General features: G+C 37.4%; 1 protein-coding gene across 1 annotated transcript in view; it reads left to right on the top strand.

Annotated features, from left to right (window-relative positions):
* Nucleotides 1-15,918, top strand: part of VCAN (versican) — a 111,376-nt gene extending 95,458 nt beyond the window's left edge. The window contains 3 exon segments of the mRNA XM_038532407.1: nucleotides 6,606-6,750; nucleotides 13,559-13,741; nucleotides 13,887-15,918. Coding sequence (XP_038388335.1) covers nucleotides 6,606-6,750; nucleotides 13,559-13,741; nucleotides 13,887-14,014 — 456 coding nt within the window. The 3' untranslated portion in view covers nucleotides 14,015-15,918.
* Nucleotides 15,919-22,605: the final 6,687 nt, after the last annotated feature.

The following is a 22,605-nucleotide window of genomic DNA, read 5'->3' as shown; positions in this document are numbered from 1 at the left end:
ATTTGAACAAGTTAAGAAATTGTAAAAACTCAATGAAAAGACTTGGAAATGGGTCAAATATTATGGAGAAGGATTAATTGTCAATTAAGTTTTGATAGGACCAGTTGCTTTGGAGTCTTCTTCATTTTAAGATGCTGATAAAAGGGAATCAAAAACAAGAGCTTAATGTTCTGGAGTTTCTTTCTCCACTAGAGGTTGAAACATGACCTTGTACCTGCAAAGTTTTGATTTTTGAAGTGACATTCTCTTGTAAAGACTTTTTTTTTTTTTTTAAACTTGATACAGGAAGACATACTATTTGGAATGTTGCATGGAGGGATAAGACTAAGTCATTGTGTGCTTCAAGGACCTTCCTTGCTCCAGTCTTTCCTTTTCACCACCTAGCTGTTTGCATTTTTCTTCATAAATGGATTTGCTTGTATGTGTATTCAGTAAAGGACCAGCTGGGATGGGACTGTCACAGCAGCAACTGATTAATACTGGATATCTTGTTTCATTTCTCTCACTGAGAGCCATGCTCAAAGCTGAACTCAAGAAACTCCTTTTTTAAAGCAAAGCAACTGGTTTATTTCTAGACCTTCTATGTTTCTGAAATGATTTTTTTAACTTCAGAAAAAAGACAGTTATCCATCTTTGCGTAAGGAAAAGGTCAGTTAGTCACATTACATTTTTATCATGACTGTTTTGCTCATGCTTGTGACACTATAGTTATCTGCTGAGATTTTAGGGCCATTGATCATGGCCGTGTGGTGTGTATTTTAAAGATAAAAGATCGTCCGGTATCTCTGAATGATACTTGGGACTCCTAGACACTACATAATCCGAGATTTAACTTGAAAGGACTTAAACCTTGTCTAACTTTAGTAGATTGCTAATAACCTTCAAAAACAGAAACCCCCACCTCCACCCCCTGCCCACCCCAAATGCTCACACACTTTACCCTCCTCGGTGTGTTTATGGAATGAAGTTGGAGATTTGCAAAGAGCTGAGAGAAGAGAATAGCTCTTCAGCCATGCTGCTTGAGAAAAATTAGTCGAGTCCCTCGTAGGTCTGTGGAATTGAGGTCACTCTCTGAGAGTGAAGGATTTTGGCAGGCAGGGAAGTCCTGTGTGCTCCAGAAGACCTGCGGATTAATTCTTCGCTTTTATATTAATGTGAGACAGAAACAAATTTTTGACAATGAAATACAGATTATTTGGAAGAAAATAAACTAAGCATATATAAAGTTTCATAGACTTTTGGATCTATTCTGAGTTTTTCCTCTCAGTATTAGGATTGGTTCAACATGAATTCTCTGGTTTGGAGAGACAATTTTCATATGAGAGAAGCATGCATGCTTAGCTGTTGGATTTTGGCCAGGATGTGTGTGTGTGTGTGTGTGTGTGTGTGTGTGTTAAATATTGTATTTACTTATTTGAGCATGAGCAGGGTAGGGGGTGCAAAGGGAGAGGGACAAGCAGTCTCCCTGCTGAGTAGGGAGATCTTGATCTGAGCCCAAGGCAGATGCTTAACCGACTGAGCCACCCAGGTGCCCTGGCCAAGATATTTTGAATCATTTTATGCTTTTGGCAGCCAACTTGTTTGAACCCATTTGGGGGAAAAAAGAAAGAGAAAACAATAACTGAAAAGTTACTAAGTCCAACTTACTTGAAATGGTTGTCTTTTTCGGCACTTTTGTTTTTTACAGAGACAGAGAAGGGTCATCTAACTGGAGCTCTAAGAGTAACTTTTGTCATGTGATATATAACATTAAGGAATTTCACACTGATATAAAATAATTACCTCTTAATAAAGTGCAAGTCTGTTGTAGAATATGTAGAAAATTGTATACCTTGATCTGGTTTTCCTCTACATCAACTAGTTGAGTTTTATGTCATGATTTTCTCTGCCATCGAAGAGAGTGAAAATGCAAAGTAATTTAGAATTCTCTTTTTAGACAGTCTTGACTTTTTTTTCTGGTTTCTGGGGGAGGCAGTGAGAGTTTGGGGTTTGGGTTGATGAACGTGAGTCTCCGAGACACAGACAAACGTGCAGAGGTCTGATCAGCATTTGACTTTGTCAATGGTGCTGAAATGAATTCTCTGCAAACCATGCTGGCTTTTTGGAATAATTCTTAGTTTGTCCATCCAGCCCTAGAAGAGGTTGATCTAGGGTAGACTACCCAGGGCGTTTGCTTATAATCCCAAATGAAGAGAAAAATGTCAAGATGGGAGTGGGGCATATTTCTCTGCTCATTCCAAGAATCTACATTTCTGTGTGTATAAGACACTGCCTGTATGAGAGAGGCTCTATTACATTCTTATAACTCCGAATTGATTTCCTGAGGAGAGATCTCTTTCTAACGTTTAACTTTAGTGAAAAAAATACATTATTAAACCTGAAGTCAATGATTTATTTTTTTATACCCTTTCCCTCGCAAGTGATATTAAAAATAAAGCTGTAAAGAATTCAAGAGGAAACAAAGAAAGTTATTCAGAACACTGAAGTTTCCTTTGCTAAGCTAGTTAGGCAATAACATGGAGCAAAATCAAAGCATCCTAGCCAAAATAAATCTGCACAATGGAGCTATCAGATATGAGGTAATAGTGTGACATGCCTGTGGGTATCAGACATTCTTGTAAAAACCACAGGCCCAAAGTTTGGTCCCGCACCATTAAGCCACAGTTCAGCCAAGCAACAACACAGAACGCAGGTTTTAAATCACTGTTGCAAGCCAAATGTAATTCCCACCAAAAACAATTAAATCTTTTACCAGAGGTCTGAGTCTGGGCAGCTTAAGCCCTGAGAATCACTTTAGTGGCATGGAATCTGAATCTCATTTCACTGTGAAAATGAGACGGTCATTGTTCGGATCAGGAGGGAACGTCAGCTGCAGTGGCAGTCAAGTAACTGGTCAGTTGAAGTGCTGTTTGTTGAGGTTAGATTAGAAAAAGGTTAGCTAAGAAATTTATGTTTCTTCCTGAGAGCTGCATAAATCCTTTTACCATGTTCATTTTTACTGATTAGAAAAATAATTCATGCTCACTCTAGGGAGGTGGAGAGCATATAAGAATGTATAGACTAAATCATCTCTGTCTCCTATAACTCAGATATGAACTTTGTCACATTTCACCTCATTTCCTTTGGTCTTTCACAGACATGCACATGGGTACACACACGCATGCTGCTGTATCTGAGAGTGTGTAGAATTTGGATCACTGTGTATTTTTAGCATTTTGCTTTTTAATTTTAACTTAACACTTCTTTTAGTATTTTGCATCTCCTTGTATATTTTTCACAGACAAGATATTTAATGGTTATATAATATGCCACTTGTCTGACCATACCCATGCCATAATTTATTGAGTATATATTAACTGCAAAAGATTTTTACCCATTTACTGCTAGTATAAGTAATATTTTAGATAAACTATTGTTTACATCTCTGATTACTCTTTAGGATAGAATTTTAGAAGTGAAATTTGGGGGTCTAAGGGTTGGAACTTTTTGAGGCTCGTGATAGGTATTACCTACCAACTGTTTTCCAGAATGGTTATTGCCTGTCTCGCCATTATTGCCACTTGGGAGCAGCAAACATCTTCGATTAGAAGTAGAAATGGATAAGGAAGACTGCAACACAGGCTGTTGTTCACTATTCCCAAATATCTAATTATTTATTAAATATTACCAGTGTGTGCCAAGCATAATTCCTGGCCTTGAGGATATACTAGTAAACAAAAGAACCCCAAGTTCGTGTCTTCAATGAGCTTACATTTCTACTAAGGAGAAGATAATATGACACATAAATTATACAGGACATTAGAAGTTAATAGTTGTTAAGACAAATAAAGCAAGGAAGAGATGTGAGCAGTGTGAGTAGGGACAAGGAAGCAGGGAGCATTGCACGTTTGTACATTCTATGGAGATGTTGGAAAATTTTCCATCTTTGAGGACTTCTTTACTCATTTCCTATAAGAGGTTTGTTAGAAAGTAACCTAGAAATTATTGAGCTCCAAAATACATAAGTGTTTGGGGAACTCTAGAACCTTTGGCCATTAAAAATATTAAATACAGATCTTTGTTAGTTTCAAGGAATTCCTATTCCTTTATTACTTTAATTTAGTTTAGTTTAATCATTTTTATTTTGATCCTGCTTTACTTTGTCTGTTAAAGACCACTTAGTTCTGTATCAGCAACAGGCTGAATATGATTTATATCTCTGCTTTCTTGTTCCATTTCCTTATTATCTATTTAAAAAGAATAGCAAAACCACACACATGCAAAAAAAAAAAAAAAAGGCTTCATGGGTGGAGGGTGAGAGATGATAAGGGAAGGGAAGTTCACAAGGAAAAGGAAAATAGAGAATTAATTAGAAACTCATTTTAGAGCAAATATCAGTTCCTGGTTGCAGGGAGACCTGCCAGTCAAAGATGCTTTGGTGAGTATGGTCCTGTGAACATCCTACCCAAGGCTGTCTGGGCAGTAACTCTGCGGTACCATTGAGGCTACTAGAATTGGATTTCAGTCCATTTAATTCCTGGATTTCTACCAGAAAAATAAAAACACTTTTCATTCTGTGTTTTGCCAAAAACAAACAAACCCCAACCCCCCACCCCCAACAAAACAAAACAACCACAATATCTTTATTAAGCTTACCTTGGTTCTGTGCATTTTATTACTTTCCAAAAACTTTTTTTTTTTACATAGCAGGGATCTCTTATCTCCTATCTTAATTTTGGCATGATTCAGGAGGCTTTTAAAGCAAAGCTAGGCAAAGAGATTGAAGGAAAAGTAAGTAAGTCTCATAATCCATAGGCTTTCAAACTTTAGATCTTCACACAAATGATTTTATCAAAGATCAAGGTTGGTTTTTTTTTTTTTTTGTGTTTGTTTGTTTGTTTGTTTTGGCCACACTTTTAGTTTTAAAAGCTATATGTTTTTCTGAGAAGAAAGAAAAATTACAAATATTTTCTAATCTATATACTATATGGTTTTAAAAGACGTAAGAGTAGCCATGATGTTATGTTTTTTCTTTCTTTCTTTTTTTGGGGTGTGGGGGGGCATGCCCTGAATTGGAAACAGTTGCCTTCGTCTTTCATACAGTTCTTTCTTCTTGGACTTTATCATTCCCAAATAAAATCTCTCAATTCATTGTTTTAAACAACAGACTTCTTTTAAATATAATTCAAGGAAAGACTTACAAATCTGTAGGCATGGAAAAGATAGTCATATTAGCCATCTTCACATAAATCTGAACCTGTCCTTCTACTAAGTGAAGGCAGTTTGTCTCCACCAGTGCTGTCAGCGTTAGATGTGATATACAACATGACAGTAGGCAAAGCATATTGAAAAAGTGATTCTCAAGTTGAGCCAGAAAGGTAGAAAGACACTGAATAAACGTGTCCCATATCACATTCTAGTTACAAGGAACCCAAAACTAGAAGGTCACTCTCTGAATTATAGTCCAAAGTTTATTATTTTTGAATAGGCATAGGGCCTGTGTTTTTCATATACTTACTAGTTATGGAAAAGCATTTTAAAGTATTAAGAAATTGAATGTAAACCTCAGAGTCCTGAGTGCTTTGCATCTCAGAGGCCCAAGTTACCCCAATCCTGTTGGATTCTTGTAGGAGATAATACATACCAAGCACCTAGTAGAGAGCTTCATCCATTATAAGTGCTAAATAAATGACAGGTGTTACTTTGGTGGAAGAGAGCACGTGCTGCACACCTGTGAGTGGGGGCAAGGGCCAGACTCTCGAGCAGACTCCCCACTGAGCATGGAGCCCATAAGATCATGACTTGAGCCGAAACCAAGAGTCAGATGCTTAACAGACTGAGCTGCCCAGTGCCCTAAAGTAAGATATATTTTTAAAAGCTTATCGTTTATATCAATATGCTTAAATGTGATAAATGTTTTTATTAAAACAATACAACTTCCAGTTTAGATCGTAAACCAAAACTTTACTGTATGGTGCACATAGGAATCACATCTACGGCCTTACTCTCAGGAAGGTTAAATATGAAATGATGGGTATATGTATATTGGGTAACTATAAAAAATAAAGCAAACATCTCAATTTTTTTAAACCAAATTAATGAACTTAGATAAAAACAATCGCACAATAAGGCAAGAAAAGGTACATTATAGTGATAAAGATGTTAAAGGAAAAATGAAGATCCTATTGCACTATAATCACAACTACATAACATTACATGTGCACTTAAGGCCTAGGAGGGAACATGACAGGGTCACAAGATTAGGGATTCTTTTCTCTACTTCCACTAATATTGTTACATTTAATAATAATAACATGATTAAATTTCTTAAATTGAGCATTGATTATATATTTAGAAATCTAGGATAACTAGAACAAAATTTCTCAGATGTATCTCATTGCTAAAGGGGGGCAAATACATATTTGTTGAAGAGAGACTTTGAGATACATAATATATTTTCCACTCAGTGTAAAAATCTCTTTCTTTACCATTAGAATGATTTTAGCTAGATAGTTCATAAGAAGTTGTTGTTGTTCTAATTCCATTGTGACGTCGAGGCTTATCACCTTATCATTTGCTCCTTTTTACGTCTCAAGTTAAACTCTGTTCTTCCTCCATTTTCACAGCAATATGAGAACTGGAGGCCCAACCAGCCAGACAGCTTCTTTTCTGCTGGAGAGGACTGTGTTGTAATCATTTGGCATGAGAATGGCCAGTGGAATGATGTTCCCTGCAATTATCATCTCACTTATACCTGCAAGAAAGGAACAGGTAATGATTAGTTAATAATGCACACTTAATCTGCATTATTATCAAGCGAATTCAGGAAAAAATCCACTTTATTACTTCAAGACATGAACTGGATGTCACTACAGCATCTCTTGCTGCCCCTGGAATATTTCGCTCTTCCAATACATTTGAAGTTTGTTTTCAGTAATGTCTTTACCTTAGATTTCAGATGCTAAGATAACAATGTAGCATTTGTATTAAAAAAAACAAAAACAAAAACAAAAACAAAAAAAAACTACCTGGCAGTAGCTTTAAGAAAAACAAAGTGGAAGTCCAAGAGCCTATCCACCTGCTTATTCTGATGAGGAGAACATTTAAAAAAATTAGTTGTCAACATTTAAAAACTGGGATATATTATAAAATGATCTGAATTTTTTACTTTTCAAAAAAAATTAGAACTGGTACCATTTGGTCCATGTTCAAATTTATCAGTGCTCTGAAGTGCTGGAGCTGAAAACCACTGCTCTCCTTCAGTGGGGACTGTAGTCTCTAGCTTTGTTCCTTCTCTCCTTGTGGCAAAATGCCTGGTCTTTGTAGGCATTTGAATTTTTTAACCATTCCCTTAGGAGCTCCTAGCACGGAAACAACGTTACTGTATCTCTGGTTGATACCTTCAACACATGATAAAATAATAACATTTGAAATGTAAGCTCTGTCATGAGATTTGCTTAGTCAACATCAAACAGATAAAATGAAGAATGCTGATTTTAAAAAGTGTTCATTACTGACCAATTTGTTTGAATTTCCAAGACACGCTGTGTAGACTTCTTCCTTTAAAAAATAGGAATTCCATCAAAATCTTTTAACCTGCTTACAATTGATAATGGTGTTAGAACATGAAAATTTAGCCTCTAAATGTACCCAGACCTTTTCATCAAGTATGAGTACAAATGCAAAATATGAAATCCACTTGATTTATTTGTCTTTGGATAAAAAAAAATAATCAACTAAAAGTACGCAGTCTGTAGATGTTTTGGCAAAGACTTAAACTCTAATAGTAAGACATTCTATCAGAAGAAAGAAAACACTGAGATGCAGAGAGCTCGGATGAAACTCAGCTGTGAGCCGGGTCATTCTCTCTGCTGTTCTCTTACCTAAAGCAGAAATGATTGTTAACAGCCTTTCTGTGTGAGCGGCTTCCCTGGCTCTGTGCATCACTTCGGGCACTTTTGCCACAGGACTTGTGAAAATAGCAAATCAAGTATTTGCTGTTTTCCCTGCTTCTAGCATCAGAAGTCTTTAATGAACTGTTTGTCTCAATGAGAGAATGGCGTTTGCCTGGTTAGATCTCCAGATGTTCCCTGGAGTCATGCTTTCCCCTTTGTGGTCAAACATTCTTCTATTTCCCCTGTTTTTTTTTTTTTTTGTTTTTTCACCCTAAAGTAGGGTTTCTCAACAGTAGCACTCTTCATCTTTTGGTCCAGAAAAATGCTTACTTGTGGGGGCTGTCCTGTGCACTGTAGACGGTTTCGCAGCATTTCTGCCCTCGAGGCACTGAATGCCAGTAACAGTCTTCTCCATCCACATCCACCTTTTCTGCTTTGGAATAAGCGTCAGTGTCTCTCAACTTTACCCCCATCCCTGGGGGGGGGGGGGGCGGGCGAGGAAGAGAACTGCCCCCAGGGTGACCATCACAGCCTACAGCCACAGACCCACAGACGTTTCACAAAAACACGTTGGTTTACATTTCCTGAGGGGGAAAGAGATTTAGAAAACATCGGCTCCACCTCACTAAAGGGAAAACCAAACCAAACAAAACGATTATTTTATTTTATCTTCCTACCGTCTGATTTTTAGTCATAGAGACTTAACTTTTTGGTAATCAATACTCTGGGGAATTTTATAAATGCCTATAGACTTTTATAAAAGACTCGTTTCTTTTTTCAGATTATCTTAGACACCTTCAACCAGACAGACCTAAGCAATTCTTTCAATTAAATACTTGGAAAGAGGATTACAGTATATGTAAAAGACATTTTTCCCAGTTTTACCGAGACATAATTGACATTAAGTTTAAGGCATACCACGTGGTGGCTTGACTTACATGTGTTGTGACATGATTACCGCAGGTTGGCTGACATCCATCTTCTCACATAGATAAAAAGAAGAGAAAGAAGAAAAGAAGAAAGGGGAAAAAATGTTCTCCTTGTGATGAGAACTGTTAGGATTTATTATTTTATTCCTGCACATCATGCAGCAGTGTTAGCCACAGTCATCATGTTACATTGCGTCCTTAGTCCTTATTTATCATATAACTGGAATTTGTTGTACCTTTGACCACTTACAAATCCCCCACCTCCTTCCCCCAACTGGTAACCACGTGTCTGATCTTCTTTTCTGTGAGTCTGTTTGGTTTTTTTTCTCCTCTTCCTGTTTTTTGTTTGTTTGTTTTAGATTTTACATATTTAGATTTTTAGATTTGCTTTAGATCCCACATGTAAAGGAAACCATACAGTATGTCTCTTTCTCTGACCTACTTCACATGGCTTAATGCCCTCCAGACCCATCCGTGTGGTCACAAATGATGGAATTCCACTTTTTATGGCTGAGCAATATTCCATCGGACGCCTGTGTATATATAGCACAGCTGATTTATGCACTCATCCTTTGGTGGGCACTTAGGTTGACTCCCTGTCTTGGCTGTAGTAAGCAGTGCTGCAGTGAGCACGGGCGTGCGGGTATCTTTTTGAGTTAGGATTTTTGTTACCTCTGGATATGTTCCCAGAAGCAGAATTACTGGATATATGGACAGTTCTATTTTAATTTTTTGAGGATTCCCCCAAACTTCCTCCAACTTTCCTAGTAGCTGTACCAATTTACAGTCCTGCAGGGGTTCCCTTTTCTCCTCATCCTCACCAGCATCTGTTATCTCTTGTCTTTTTAATAATAGGCATTCTAACAGGTATGAGTGATAGGTGATTATGGTTTTGATCTGCATTTCCCTAGTGACTAGTGATGTTGAGTATCTTTTCATGTCCCTCTTGGCCTGTTATGTGTCTCTGGAGAAATGTCTATTCAGGCCCTTTGCCCTTTTTTTAATTGGGTTTTTTGGAGTTGTCATCAGCCCCACTGGTCAGAGTTGCTGGAAGATTCTCCATAGCAGGTGGGGCTGTGACTCAGCACCTTGCCGGGATGTGAGCAAACCAGGCTCGAGGGGGGCAAAACTCCTCATTCGAGGATCTGAATCAGGCAGATCTGTACGCAGCCAAGTTCCTGATCAGAGTGTGCCTCTGCCTTGGCTCTGCAGGTGAGCAAAGCTGCTGCCTGAGGTTACGACTGGGGTTACGACTTAGGCACTGCAGGTATGAATCTGCTCTGCCAAGACCCATGTGCTGGTTGTTGCCAGCCCCTCCCCACTTCACAGTCACAGTCAGAGCCCCAGTAGCTGGGCCCCAAAGATGCCCCCATCATCTCTGTAGTACAGTGCGCTCCTCCAGCAAAGCATCCCACGGTGCCGGGGGAGGCTGGTGGTCTTCCCAGGGGAAGCTGGGACTCAGGGAAGACCTCTCCACACGGTGCTGCAGGGTCCTGGGCGAGGAGCAAAGTGGTCAGCGTGTAACCCCTACTCTTAGCCCACTGATGTGGTCTGTCTTGTTCTCTGAGGTGTAGGGGGGCGCTTCAGCCTCACTTCCATGTTCTAGGATTCTCTCAGTCATGTCTTGTTCTTGAGTAGATGCTAGTAGTTCTTGGTAACAACGTTCTCAGAGGCATATATATATATATTAAGAACACAGTGAATACCAGCCACGTATCTTTGGAGCATCCTGCAGGTTCCTTACAATCCCATCTATTTATTTCCCAATTCCAACCATACATAATGACTTAATTCCCTTACTTTTCTCTTTAACATTATCACACAAGCTTGTAATTGTAAATAACAGATTGCTTCGTTTTGCACATTCTTGAACTTCAGGTAAAGTCATACTGTACGCATTTTGTGACTTGCTTTTTTTTTGTTCAGCACTGTTTGTGAGATTTATCCATATTGATACATTTAGCTGTATTTCTTCATTTTGCTGCTTGCAGTATTTTATGTATAACTAACTATATAATATTTTATTTACCACTTCTCCTGTCAGTAGACATTTGGGTTATCTTGAGTGTTTTTGCTATTACAGTGTTTCTTTTTTTTTTTTTTTTTTTTTTACACTGTTTCTAAGAACATTCTTAAACTTGTTCCTAGTAATTCTTTGTGAGCCTCCCTGGGGGATTTTTCCAGGAGTGACATTGCTGACTCATAGGCTATATGTACCATCAAATTTACTAGAAAATGCTTATTTTTTTCCAAACTAGTTGTACCAATTTACACTCCCACCAGCAATATGTGAGAGTTCCTGTTACTCCACATCTTCTCTAACATTTCATATTATTGGACTTTGAGATTTTTGCCATCTAGTGGATATAAAATGTTATCTTGTGTGATTTAATTTGCATTTTCTTGGCTGCTTTTCCCTGATTATCATTTCATATACGTCATTCACTTATAACCCTTATGACGTTTCTGTTCGTATCTGTTCCTTATTTTTTTAATTGATTGCTTTTCTTTTATATGATGATTAATTCGCATCCTTTTTGTATCCTCATTAGTAATCCCTTGACAATTATATATGTTGCAAATATCTTCTCCCAGTTTATAGATTGTTTTACTTTTACCCTGCGGTATTTAGTGATGAACCGAATTCTTCACTTTGTTTTATTTTTCCTTTATGGTTCAAACCTTTTTGTAGCCGAAGAAATCTTTACCTACTCTAAGGTCAGAAAGATATTCTATATTGTTTTGTAAATGTCTTATAGTTTTTGCCTTTTACGTTTTCTATATTTTTAACTACCTAGAATTGATTTCCCATGTACTCTCTGGAGTATTAGCCAAACTAATACCCACCTATCCAAGTGAAAAATTTACCTTTCCCTCACTATTTTTGCCATGTTGCTTCTGTCAAGTGTCAAGCATATATATGTGTGGGTCTATTTCTGGTCTATTTGCCTGTCCTTTCCAATGCCACACTCATTGAATTATTTTAGCTTTATTATAAGTCTTCATATATAAATAGGCTTGGAAGAAATCTGTACATTGATAATGACAACTTTTAATTTGTTGGCAAAGCACATAATCAAGTATAAACGAATTATCTAACTGATAGGTTTTTTAACCTTCTATATCTCTTTGGTTTCATTCTATCTGATACTTGCTAGTATCTGGACTAGTATAGGCTACAGATATTTCAGATTGGGGTTATCATTGATCCATATACATAGTGTGGTTCACTAATTGAAAATGACATATTTTTATAGAAATTTCAGCTTATCTTATAGGAATTTCTGATGATCAAATATTCACACGCACAATTATTCTAATTTGTTAGTTATAGATAGCATGATTTTATAATTTACTTTTTGGTTATGTCTCAGTGGAATCTCGTATGTGAATTAAAAGATATGCTTGGATTGTGTTTCTTCAAAGACAGCTTTGCCATGAGGTCAATAGGTTCCAAGCTGTTTTGTCAGGCAGAAATAAATTAGAGGAACAAAATATTTAAGTGAAACCACATTTGTCATTGCAAAAGAATATAGTTGTAAACAGCCTTCTGAATATGTAAATAAATTTAATATTTGTAAACTTTTGATATTAGGATGTTGACATCCAAACATCTTGGTACCAAAGTTTCTGGTAATCATTCTCCCGTTGAAGATTTGCATTATTTCATGAGAGCATATAACGTGTTCTGCGGGCTTTGTGATATCAGAATCCTCAAAGTAAACTATTGGAAAGGGAATGCCATTTAGGGAAATTACATTTCCCTAATAAAAATTATATTTTTATTAGATATTTAACAAAACATAATCACTTAATAAAAGCTAATTTTTGAAGTATATAATTTGAAACAAGCATACTAATGTTGAATTAAACTGTAAGTTAATACAAATTCAGTTGAATCAATTTTCCCATTGATTCAAATTTTCAAAGAATTGAAAATTCAATTCTTGAATTTCAAAAATGCTAGGTTTCTTTTGCTGCTGTTTCTTTTTTATTATTTCTGCATTGCTAGGCTTGTTGATATTCAGAATTTTTCATTGCGAATGAAATCATTTTTAATGATTAATTAATGGTTTTTAATGATGGTTATATACTCCAAGATTTATCTTCATTTACCCTTTTCAAGAGTTGATATTTATGAGTTAATTACAAAAATGAGGCATGAATGCTATGCCCTGACTTTCCCCATTTCTAGGCAGAAGACAGAGCAAATAAACATAAAGGGAACCAGAAATATTTTCTTTACACTAGGAGTCCATATGTTGTCCATATTTGGTCTGTATTTTAAAACTATGATGTTATTATAGATTGTTTTTTCAGAGAGGTGACTGTGATAGTTAATTGTCACAAATCCATTATTGTTCCAGTTGAAGGCGGGTAGTAAATGCAAACTTTAGGATGCTGATGGAGACAATACCAACAAGCCACATGTTGGCATGAGACACATGCTTTTTAATTTGCAATTTTTTCAGAAAATGACGTTTCCAGATGGATAGTTGGATAAATGATCATTTAGCCCAGTGGTTCTTTAGTAAAACACATAGAAGGTGATATGATCTGAGATTCAAACAAGGCCCAGAGCCTCAGTATTTAGTTTTTCTCTTGAAGCATTTCAATTCTTTAATTCTAAATGATTACCTTTGATGAGGGTGCTTTGTTGGATAGCAGAAAAAGGGAAAGAGGGGGAAAAAAAGAGTCTTATACTAATAGAAATATTTAGATTATTTGGCAATAACTCAATTTACTTTTCTTTAGTTGCTTGCGGCCAGCCCCCTGTTGTAGAAAATGCCAAGACCTTTGGAAAGATGAAACCTCGTTATGAAATCAACTCCCTGATTAGATATCACTGCAAAGATGGTTTCATTCAACGCCACCTTCCAACTATCCGTTGCCTAGGAAATGGAAGATGGGCTATGCCTAAAATTACCTGCATGAACCGTAAGTGGTCCTTTAGAAAGAATGGACAACCGTGCTATAACAACTACTAGACACCCTCATTTTACGGCTACGGTATTGGTAGTTTAGGGTATGGAGCAAGTAATATTGTTGTGTTTTCTTTCTTTCTTTCTTTCCTTCCATGTAGCGTCTGCATACCAAAGGACTTACTCTAAGAAATACTTTAAAAATTCTTCATCAGCAAAGGACAATTCAATAAATACATCAAAACATGATCACCGTTGGAGCCGAAGGTGGCAGGAGTCCAGGCGCTGATCCCTAAAATGGCGAACATGTGTTTTCATCATTTCAGCCAAAGTCCTAACTTCCTGTGCCTTTCCTATCACCTCGAGAAGTATTATCAGTTGGTTTGGATTTTTGGACCACCGTCCAGTCATTTGGGGTTGCTGTGCTCCCAAAACGTTTTAAATGAAAGTATTGGCATTCAAAAAGAAAGCTAACAAAATGAAAGAAAATGAGGGCAGGAGGTAACCATTTCCAGCCTACCTAATTTCTTTAGTTTTCTATTTGCCTCCAGTGCGGACCATTTTATAATGTATACCAGCCTACTGTACTATTTAAAAAGCTCAATTTCAGCCCCAATGGCAATGTAAATAAGATGATTTAATGTTGATTTTAATCCTGTATATAAAATAAAAAGTCACACTGAGTTTGGGCATATTTAATGATGATTATGGAGCCTCAGAGGTCTTTAATCATTGGTTCGGCTGCTTTTTGTAGTTTGTTTAGGCTGGAAATGGTTTCACTTGCCCTTTGTCAGCAAGACTGAGGACGGCTTTTCCTGGACAACTAACACACACACACATACACACACACAAACACACACACACACACACACACACACACACACACACGGTCTTGCAGGTCACTGCGCCAGGTCAGCCGTAGGCGCAGTGTGCTTCCGTGTGATGCTGAAGCCTGGCTAACAGGATCCCAAGGGAGCAAGGGACCGCACCGTGGAACTCTTCTTTGCTGCATTCCTTTTCCTTCACTTACGAGAAAGGCCTGAATGGAGGACTTTTCTAGGACCAGGAGCATTTTTTAGGGGTCAAAGTGCTAATTATTAACTCAACCAGGTCTCCTTTTTAATGGCTTTCATAACACTAACTTGCAAGGTTGCAGATCAACACATTTCAAATGGATATAGACCTAAGGGTTCTGGAGGGTGGGGGATTGTTAAAACAACAACACACATTCAAAGAAAGAAATTTTGTATATATAACCATTTTAATCTTTTATAAAGTCTTGAATGTTCATGTATGAATGCTGCAGCTGTGAAGCATACATAAATAAATGAAGTAAGCCATACTGATTTAATTTATTGGATGTTATTTTTCCCCCAAACCTGAAAATGGACATAGTATGCTAGTTGTTTTTCAGTGTTAGCTTTTATGCTTCCCCCACACAGTTTGGGACCTTATAATCTAGGTATTTTGTCCCTGATTAAATAATGTGATGGCTAGAACACATCCAGTGTTTATAATGAGAAGAGTGGAAAATGTATAGCTTCCAGCAAATGGTGTTTGCCCATTCTAAGCAAGGAGTTATAGGTAGAGTGTGGGCATTTCTTCCTGTTAGGTGGAGTGTACGTGTTGACATTTCTCCCTATCTCTTCCTACTGTGTTTTCTCCCCTTTATTCGAATAAAGTGACTGCTGAAGATGAATTTGAATCATTATCCACTTAATTTTATGTCTAAAGAGAAAACCTGTGATGGAAAGAAGGCATTTAGGAGTCTTTCCCTAATTTCAGTTAGAGCAACCTTGAGAATAGTAGACAACAAATAAAATGCAAAAAGAGCAGACCCAGCATGGATTCTTTTTCATGAAACCTCCTTTGGCTTAGAAGGAACAAAAGTAGCTGCCATCATCCTCAGTGTCTCTGAGCAAGTTTCCTTGGTTGCTGCACTAAGTATAATCCACCTTTGGGTGTTCCATAGCACAGAACAACACTGTGGTAACCTCTATTAGGGTTTAATTTTTCTCTTTCATTACAATGCACATAATACGTTCCTGTATTTATATTATAACGTGTATAGTGTAAAATGTGAATGACTGTCATTTTTTTTTTTTTTTTTTTTTTGTGAATGAAAATCTAAAACCTTTGTAACTTTTTATACCTGCTTTTGTTTCACCAAAGAAACCTAAAATCCTTCTTTTACTATACTGTGACTGGTCTGGTTATTTACAACTTGAAATGCTAATGTGCACCAACATTTTTATGGTCTAGTTCCATCACAAAGTTAAGCTGCTGGCTTGGATGAAATGATTTTGTGGCTGGCAGAGAAGTGATTTTCTAGGTACCTGCAAAAACTGAAAGAGTAATTCTGATAGCGTTTTTATCTACACAGTTATGCATTAATCTCAAACATGAAAAAAACACGCAATAGGAAGAGAGCTACTTCACATTTACAGAATGTTTCCTATGAACCAGGCCAAGTGCTTTATGTGCATCATCTCCCAGCAGGGCCTGTGAGGGAGGTGCTGTTACTGTCTAGGAGATCAGCTGTAGAAAACCCAAGTCCTTCATCCAAAGTCATAAAATTAGTTTGTAGTGAATGCAGGTAATCTCCAGAACGTGCGTGATATCCTCAAGAAAAATACAAAATATTATGTTCAAACTGTTATACATTTAGGAGGTTAATTTACTGGCTAGAAGATTCTATCTAAAAAGTGATCAGAAGATGTCAAAAACATCAAGTTTCTGTCCACACAGATTTTCATCCATTCCCTCATTTTTCATCCCCTCGCTATTTGTTGAGAACTTCCTATGTGTCAGGCACTGTCCTAGGCCCTGGGGATTCAGCAGTGAATGACCGAGACAGGTCTCTGCTCACATAAAGTTTTTATTTTTTATTTTTATTTTTTAATTTTTTTTTAAATGTATGATAGTCACACACACAGAGAGAGAGAGAGAGAGAGAGAGAGGCAGAGACAGGCAGAGGGAGAAGCAGGCTCCATGCAGGGAGCCCGACGTGGGATTCGATCCCGGGTCTCCAGGATCGCGCCCTGGGTCAAAGGCAGGCGCCAAACCGCTGCGCCACCCAGGGATCCCTCACATAAAGTTTTTATACTGGGTGCATCCCATGGGGATTATTTTATACCCCATTCTATCCAATATACTTATGGATAATTTGGTCCATGTTCTAAGACGATATCAGAAAGGACAAAAGTGAATTGAAAATTATTTTGAGGCTTCTTTCTTGGAATGCCAAAAATATATGGGAGGTTGGTCATGACTAGGTGTAGAAGAAGAGATTCTTTCCCTTGCTGAGCTTGTCCTTATAATGTGCAATCAATGCACATATAATGTATATGTACATATAATATATCCACACAGTATGTCATTTCTTTTACCCAGAACTTTAAATAGAAATTACTCAAGGGAGTAGATAAGAATTTTCATTACTTGTGCATGTACATTCTTATTTGATGTTTATAAACCCATCAAGTAAATTTTTTATCAACCTAGATGCAAATAAGAGAGTCGTGGGATGCTCCAATACCCAGATTATTGGGACAAAGTGAGACTTTAAGGAGGCTTGTCGCACTCCAAGTCAGCCAGAGGTGGTTTTCTGTTTCTAAAGGCTAGGTTGCATATTAGGACGAAGGATGTGCCCCTCCCACTGGGGGCTACTGAGAACAGGTGGTCTTTCCAGAGTAGCTGAAATGGAAAAGAGGTAAGAGATTGTATAGGGAGGGATATATCATTTTAATGTGATAGCAAGTAGACCTTTGCTGATCTTAAGTGAATTTTCAATACAGTACAGGAAATAGAGCTGGGTTAGCTTTGAGCTAATTGTCCAGAAGTCATATATCATGTAAAACCGAGTTAGGGGGTTTGGAAATGGACAAAAAAAAAAAAATGTAATAGGTTGCAAAAAGGCTCAAAATACATTTTGGGCATAACCTAAGCATGAATATCTCCCAAGAAAATAGTCTACGAGAGAACATATATTTAAGAAAAAGGCAAAGAAGTTATTATCAAGTGGCTAAAGACTCAATGATGTCGAAGTGTTTTAATGTGTTTCTTTTTGTGTTTCCTAATATTACAAATGCAGTGAAATGGTTTTTGGGGGAAAAAAAGTCCCAACAGCAACGTTTTTGTACTGATATTTGGGATTTCTTTTTCTTTTTTTTATGGTGCTGCAATTTCCATTTGCTAAACAAACCAGAATTCAGGAAAATTATTCTTTTCTAAAACAAGTCTAAATAGAAAGTTTATAAAGGTCTTTGAGTGAGTCATTCAAGATTGTATAATCTTTTCCCATTATTACTCATTTCTGTATGTTTGGATCCCAGCTGGACAAGAAAGAGCGAATGCCAAACAAGAACAGAAATGGTTTTTGTTGAGGTGTTTACAGAATAAGCAAAGCTTGAGTTTTAATTAAAATTTCATACAGAGTTCTGTCTGAGTCTATCAAATGATCCCTCCTGAAGATTAAAAATTTGCTGCCTTAAAGCAGGAAGTCTTAAATGATTTTTGACAATGTTTATTCTAATATAAAATTTAAAAACTTCTATGCCCATCACATTTTAAGTTGTCAACAAAAACATCTTTCATCATAAAGTCAGTTGTAAAGGATGTTATATATGACATATTTTAAATATTGCCATGCTAAAATAAACAAGTAACATTACTCTTTTAAATATATTCAGTGGAATCAAAATACCATAGTGTTTTCATACCTACTATTACACATTTTAAAAAATGCTTGAAGAAAAACACTCTTTTAACAGCCATTTTCTTTTTCTTTTCTTACTTTTAGACTTGTTTTTATTTCTATTTCCCCCTTGGAATTTTCTACAAATATTATACATTTATTTTTACCTAAAAATCTTCTATTGATTTAGCTATCAAACATCCATACATCAAAATTTACATTTAAAAGTTGGAAATTAATTTTTCTTGTGAACATTAAGGTGTAAAAAGTTTAAAATCTTCTCCCATATTGAAATATCATTGTAATTTACTGATTTACAATTAATCAAAACAGTATTACGCTCTTAGAAAACTTGAAAGGTAATTATACAAATTGTAAAATTTTCTTAGAAATCTATCTCAGGGGCTGCTGGGTGGCTCAGTCAGTTCAGGGTCTGCCTTCTGCTCAAGTCATGATCCCAAAGTTCTGGGATCAAGCAGCATCTGGCTCCCTGCTCAGCAGGGAGTCTCCTCTTCCCTCTCCCTCTCTTTTGCCCCTCCCCCTTCTCGTGCTCTCTCGCGCTCTCTCTCATTCTCTCTCAAATAAATAAAATCTTAAAAAAAGAGAACTATATCTCAGTGAGATGATTAGGACTCTTTTTCCCAAGTCACATTTCTGCGAGTAAATATTACTTAAAAACTACAATGTGTCATGGCTTAGCATCAGTTCTGTTCCTATTTTGTTTTTACATATTTAAACACTGAGAAAACTTGTTCACCATCAAGAAAATGATGGAAATCATAGTTTTATTATACATTGCTACTCAATTTTTTTTACCTCTTTCTGAATTATATGTCAAAAATCCCATAGCATTTTATCGAAAGTTATTTTCAATTACCTTTCAGCTGACATCTTAATGAAGTCTTTACTTTTTTTGCAAACACCTGCCTTAAAAATGATTTTATTTGTGCACTATCATCAGAATAATTCATTTTGTTTGCCCTTCCATTTGCTCACTGTTTTCACCTTGCATGGAAATGCATCCTAGGACTCAGGATGGATTAGAAGTGTGTTTGATGTGGTGGTTGTTTTGCATATAGTGGGAAAAGGCTAATTGTCTGAAGCCTTTGGTTCTCAAAGTTTGTTTCCTGAAACAACACCTTTAGCACCACCTTGAAACTCATAAGAAGTGCAAGACCCCTACTCTATCCTGCTGAATTAGAAATTTTGGTAATAGGAGAGTGACCTGGGTTTTCAAGCGTTCCAGATGATTCTGATCCATCCTGAAGTTTATGAGAACTGGTGAAGAAGATGCAAAAGCAGAACCAATAGCCTCCACCACAGACACCTTCAAGAGGCCAGATAAAAATTGAAGTTCTGGAAATTGCTTCCCTTTGTGTGCCCATGTACCTCTTAGGAAGTATTGAGTTACTTCCAGCGTAAGCAACCCTGGTATGGTGTCCACTGCTCTAAGATACACCATTCTTAAAGTACTTAAAGATTTTTGGTACTTTATCTATCCATGTTTATGAGCGTGTGTCCTATCAGTCTGGTGATGATTACTATCCAAACTTTGAGTAGACCTCTGGTTTTACAAGAAAAAAATGAGATCATCTTTCTCTATAGAAAAAAGAAAAAAAAAGAATAAAGCAGAATGATTAAAACTACTTTTTTCTTAAAGGATAGACCTGCAACAAAGTCTGAAATGAAATGCAGGAATTGAAAACTACATTGTTAGCCAATGAATCATTCTGATGACACATTTAAAAACTGAGAAATAAAACAAGATATATTGTGGCTTCCCAGCAACAGTCAGTCAGGAAAAGGAAGTTCAACTTCAGTGGGGAGCCCTAAAAGAGGCGTAGATGAAGATAATCCCTGGGAGTGAATTGATCTTTGAGTAACTCCAGTTCCTGAACCAGAGCACCCTCTCCAGTTCCCAATAGCCAAACCGAAGTGAGCGCTTCACCATGTGCCAGGCACTGTGGTAGGTATTGGGGATAAACAAGATGGGCCAAGTCTCCGTCCTGTACAGGGTTTACAGTCATGGGAAAGATTTGCAATGGCGCTAAAACTGGAAGAGGTTTCTCGAAATGTTGCCAGAGCCTCCATTCTTGGCCAACTCTTTGTTCTGTCCTCCATCTTTACCTGATTCTACTCATAACCATGGCCTTAACTACTGCCTATGTTATGGTAACTTCCATATCTCTTTCTTTCGTGTGATATGTATGTATCCAGTTGGTTGAATTTTGTAGGCACATGAACCTCCATATGTCCCAAACTGAATCAGTATCCACCTCTTCCACTAACCATCTACATGTTGTTTTTTTAAACCAGGAGTTGAAGAGTCCCTCTGCACTCATAATTTAATGCTCATATCCAATCAAGGATGAAATTCTATTAATGTTACCTCTGAAAGTTTCTGCATCCATCTCTTTCTCTTTCTCCCAACTGTCCTCAGTATCTCATATAGTATTGCAATCACTATATGCATCACTTTCAAAATAATCTTTTAAATGCTATAGAGTGTTCTTTCAAACATGCAGATCAGAGCTCAGCATTCTCCAGCTCAAAATGCTTTGGAACCTCTGAGCCACAAAATAAAATCTAATCTATGCAGAGCAAAACACTTTGGGAAAAACAAAACAAAACAAAACCTGATCTAGGTGTTACATGCCTAAGAAGAATGGAGGAATTAATTAAAAAATCTTAAGCAAATCAATCATTAAATTTTTTTTTTCTGTTAGATCAGTGTGGCTTCCTGTTCAGTCTCTGATCAAAAGTCAACCTCCCCTTGTACCAATTGTGTAAAGGCAGAAATGGAAGACCAGAAATGCTGTTAGACTTAGCTGGGAGATAGGTTTGCCCCTCCAGATACACTCTGTAGTCTTCTCCTTTGTGCCCCATGAGACTCACTGTATAGATTGTTACAATCCGGTTCAACCATGGGGAGCAATGGTAGGTGATCACAGGGAAAGAGAAGGCTGACATCAGTGTGTGTTCTCTTTTGGTTTCCTCCCACAGGGTTGGGAAGAAGCCATAGGCTGCCTCTGTCCCTACAATAAAGCCATTAGCCTCTATAGGACCCCATCTCCACATTGCCCTCTCTGCCTCCTAGTTCCCAACTGTTCCATCTTCTCAACCCACCAGGACTGAGGTAGTAAGACCTCACCACTATCGGCCCTGGAGTACTGCGCTACAAACCGTGAGCCACCCACCTTTATAAATAGTTCCTTTATTAAACTGTCTTTAACTTATCCAAGTTGACTGTGCCATCTGTTTCCTACTGGATTCCTGACTGGCAGAGTGTGTTAGATGCATGGAAGTAACCCAGTTCATATCCGTCATAGGATGGGCACGCTACCTTATGGTCTGGAAGACCACACATCGGTTCCTTTGGGTTTGTTCCACTGCATCTGATTGTGGGCTTTTACGCGGCTGTATCTTTAGTGCCTTCCTTACCACCACTAAACACTAGTCATGCAATTGTTGCAACTGCCATTTTTGTGCGTCAGCTGTGCATAAACATAGCCACACGGCAACTGGTTGGTCCTGAGGTGATGTTCTCTGCCTTAAATTTCCAAAATAAAGTATGACACTCCTCAGCTTGAAATCACAAGCAGGTTTGGTTTTCAATGCTTGTGACAGAATTAGGAGTGAAGAAAAGAGTAGGAGTCAAGTTACACATGTGCATAACAACTTTCTCTGAGAAAAAAAACCCAATATTTTTGAAGCGTTATGGCCATATATGGGGGAAGTGAAAAGAGTAGGGAAGGGAGATTATTTTAAAGCTGCCGGCCAGTTTTGTTTCTCTGAATAGAGGCATGCCTTTATTTTTAAGAGAAGACCTTTTCCCCTTTATTTTTGGAAGACCCATTCCAGTGGGTCTTTGATTTCTACAAGTTTCAGGACACGCTCCTACTTTGGAATGAATTGGTAAAAAGGAGGAGCTGAGCTGTTCTGCATTAAAAAGTTGATGTCATTTTCTTCTTCTACAAAAGGTTTTATTTTTATTTTTTTATTTAAAGATTTTATTCATGAGAGATACACAGAGAGAGGCAGAGACACAGGCAGAGAGAGAAGCAGACTCTTTGCAGGGACCTCAATGCAGGACTCGATCCCAGGACCCCGGGATCACGCCCTGAGCCAAAGGCAGACGCTCAACCACTGAGCACCCAGGCATCCCAACAAAAGGCTGTATTTTT

The sequence above is a fragment of the Canis lupus genome, chromosome 3 (assembly GCF_011100685.1).
Source record: "Canis lupus familiaris isolate Mischka breed German Shepherd chromosome 3, alternate assembly UU_Cfam_GSD_1.0, whole genome shotgun sequence".
In the NCBI taxonomy this organism is placed as follows: domain Eukaryota; kingdom Metazoa; phylum Chordata; class Mammalia; order Carnivora; family Canidae; genus Canis; species Canis lupus.
This window is presented reverse-complemented; position numbering and strand designations above follow the sequence as displayed.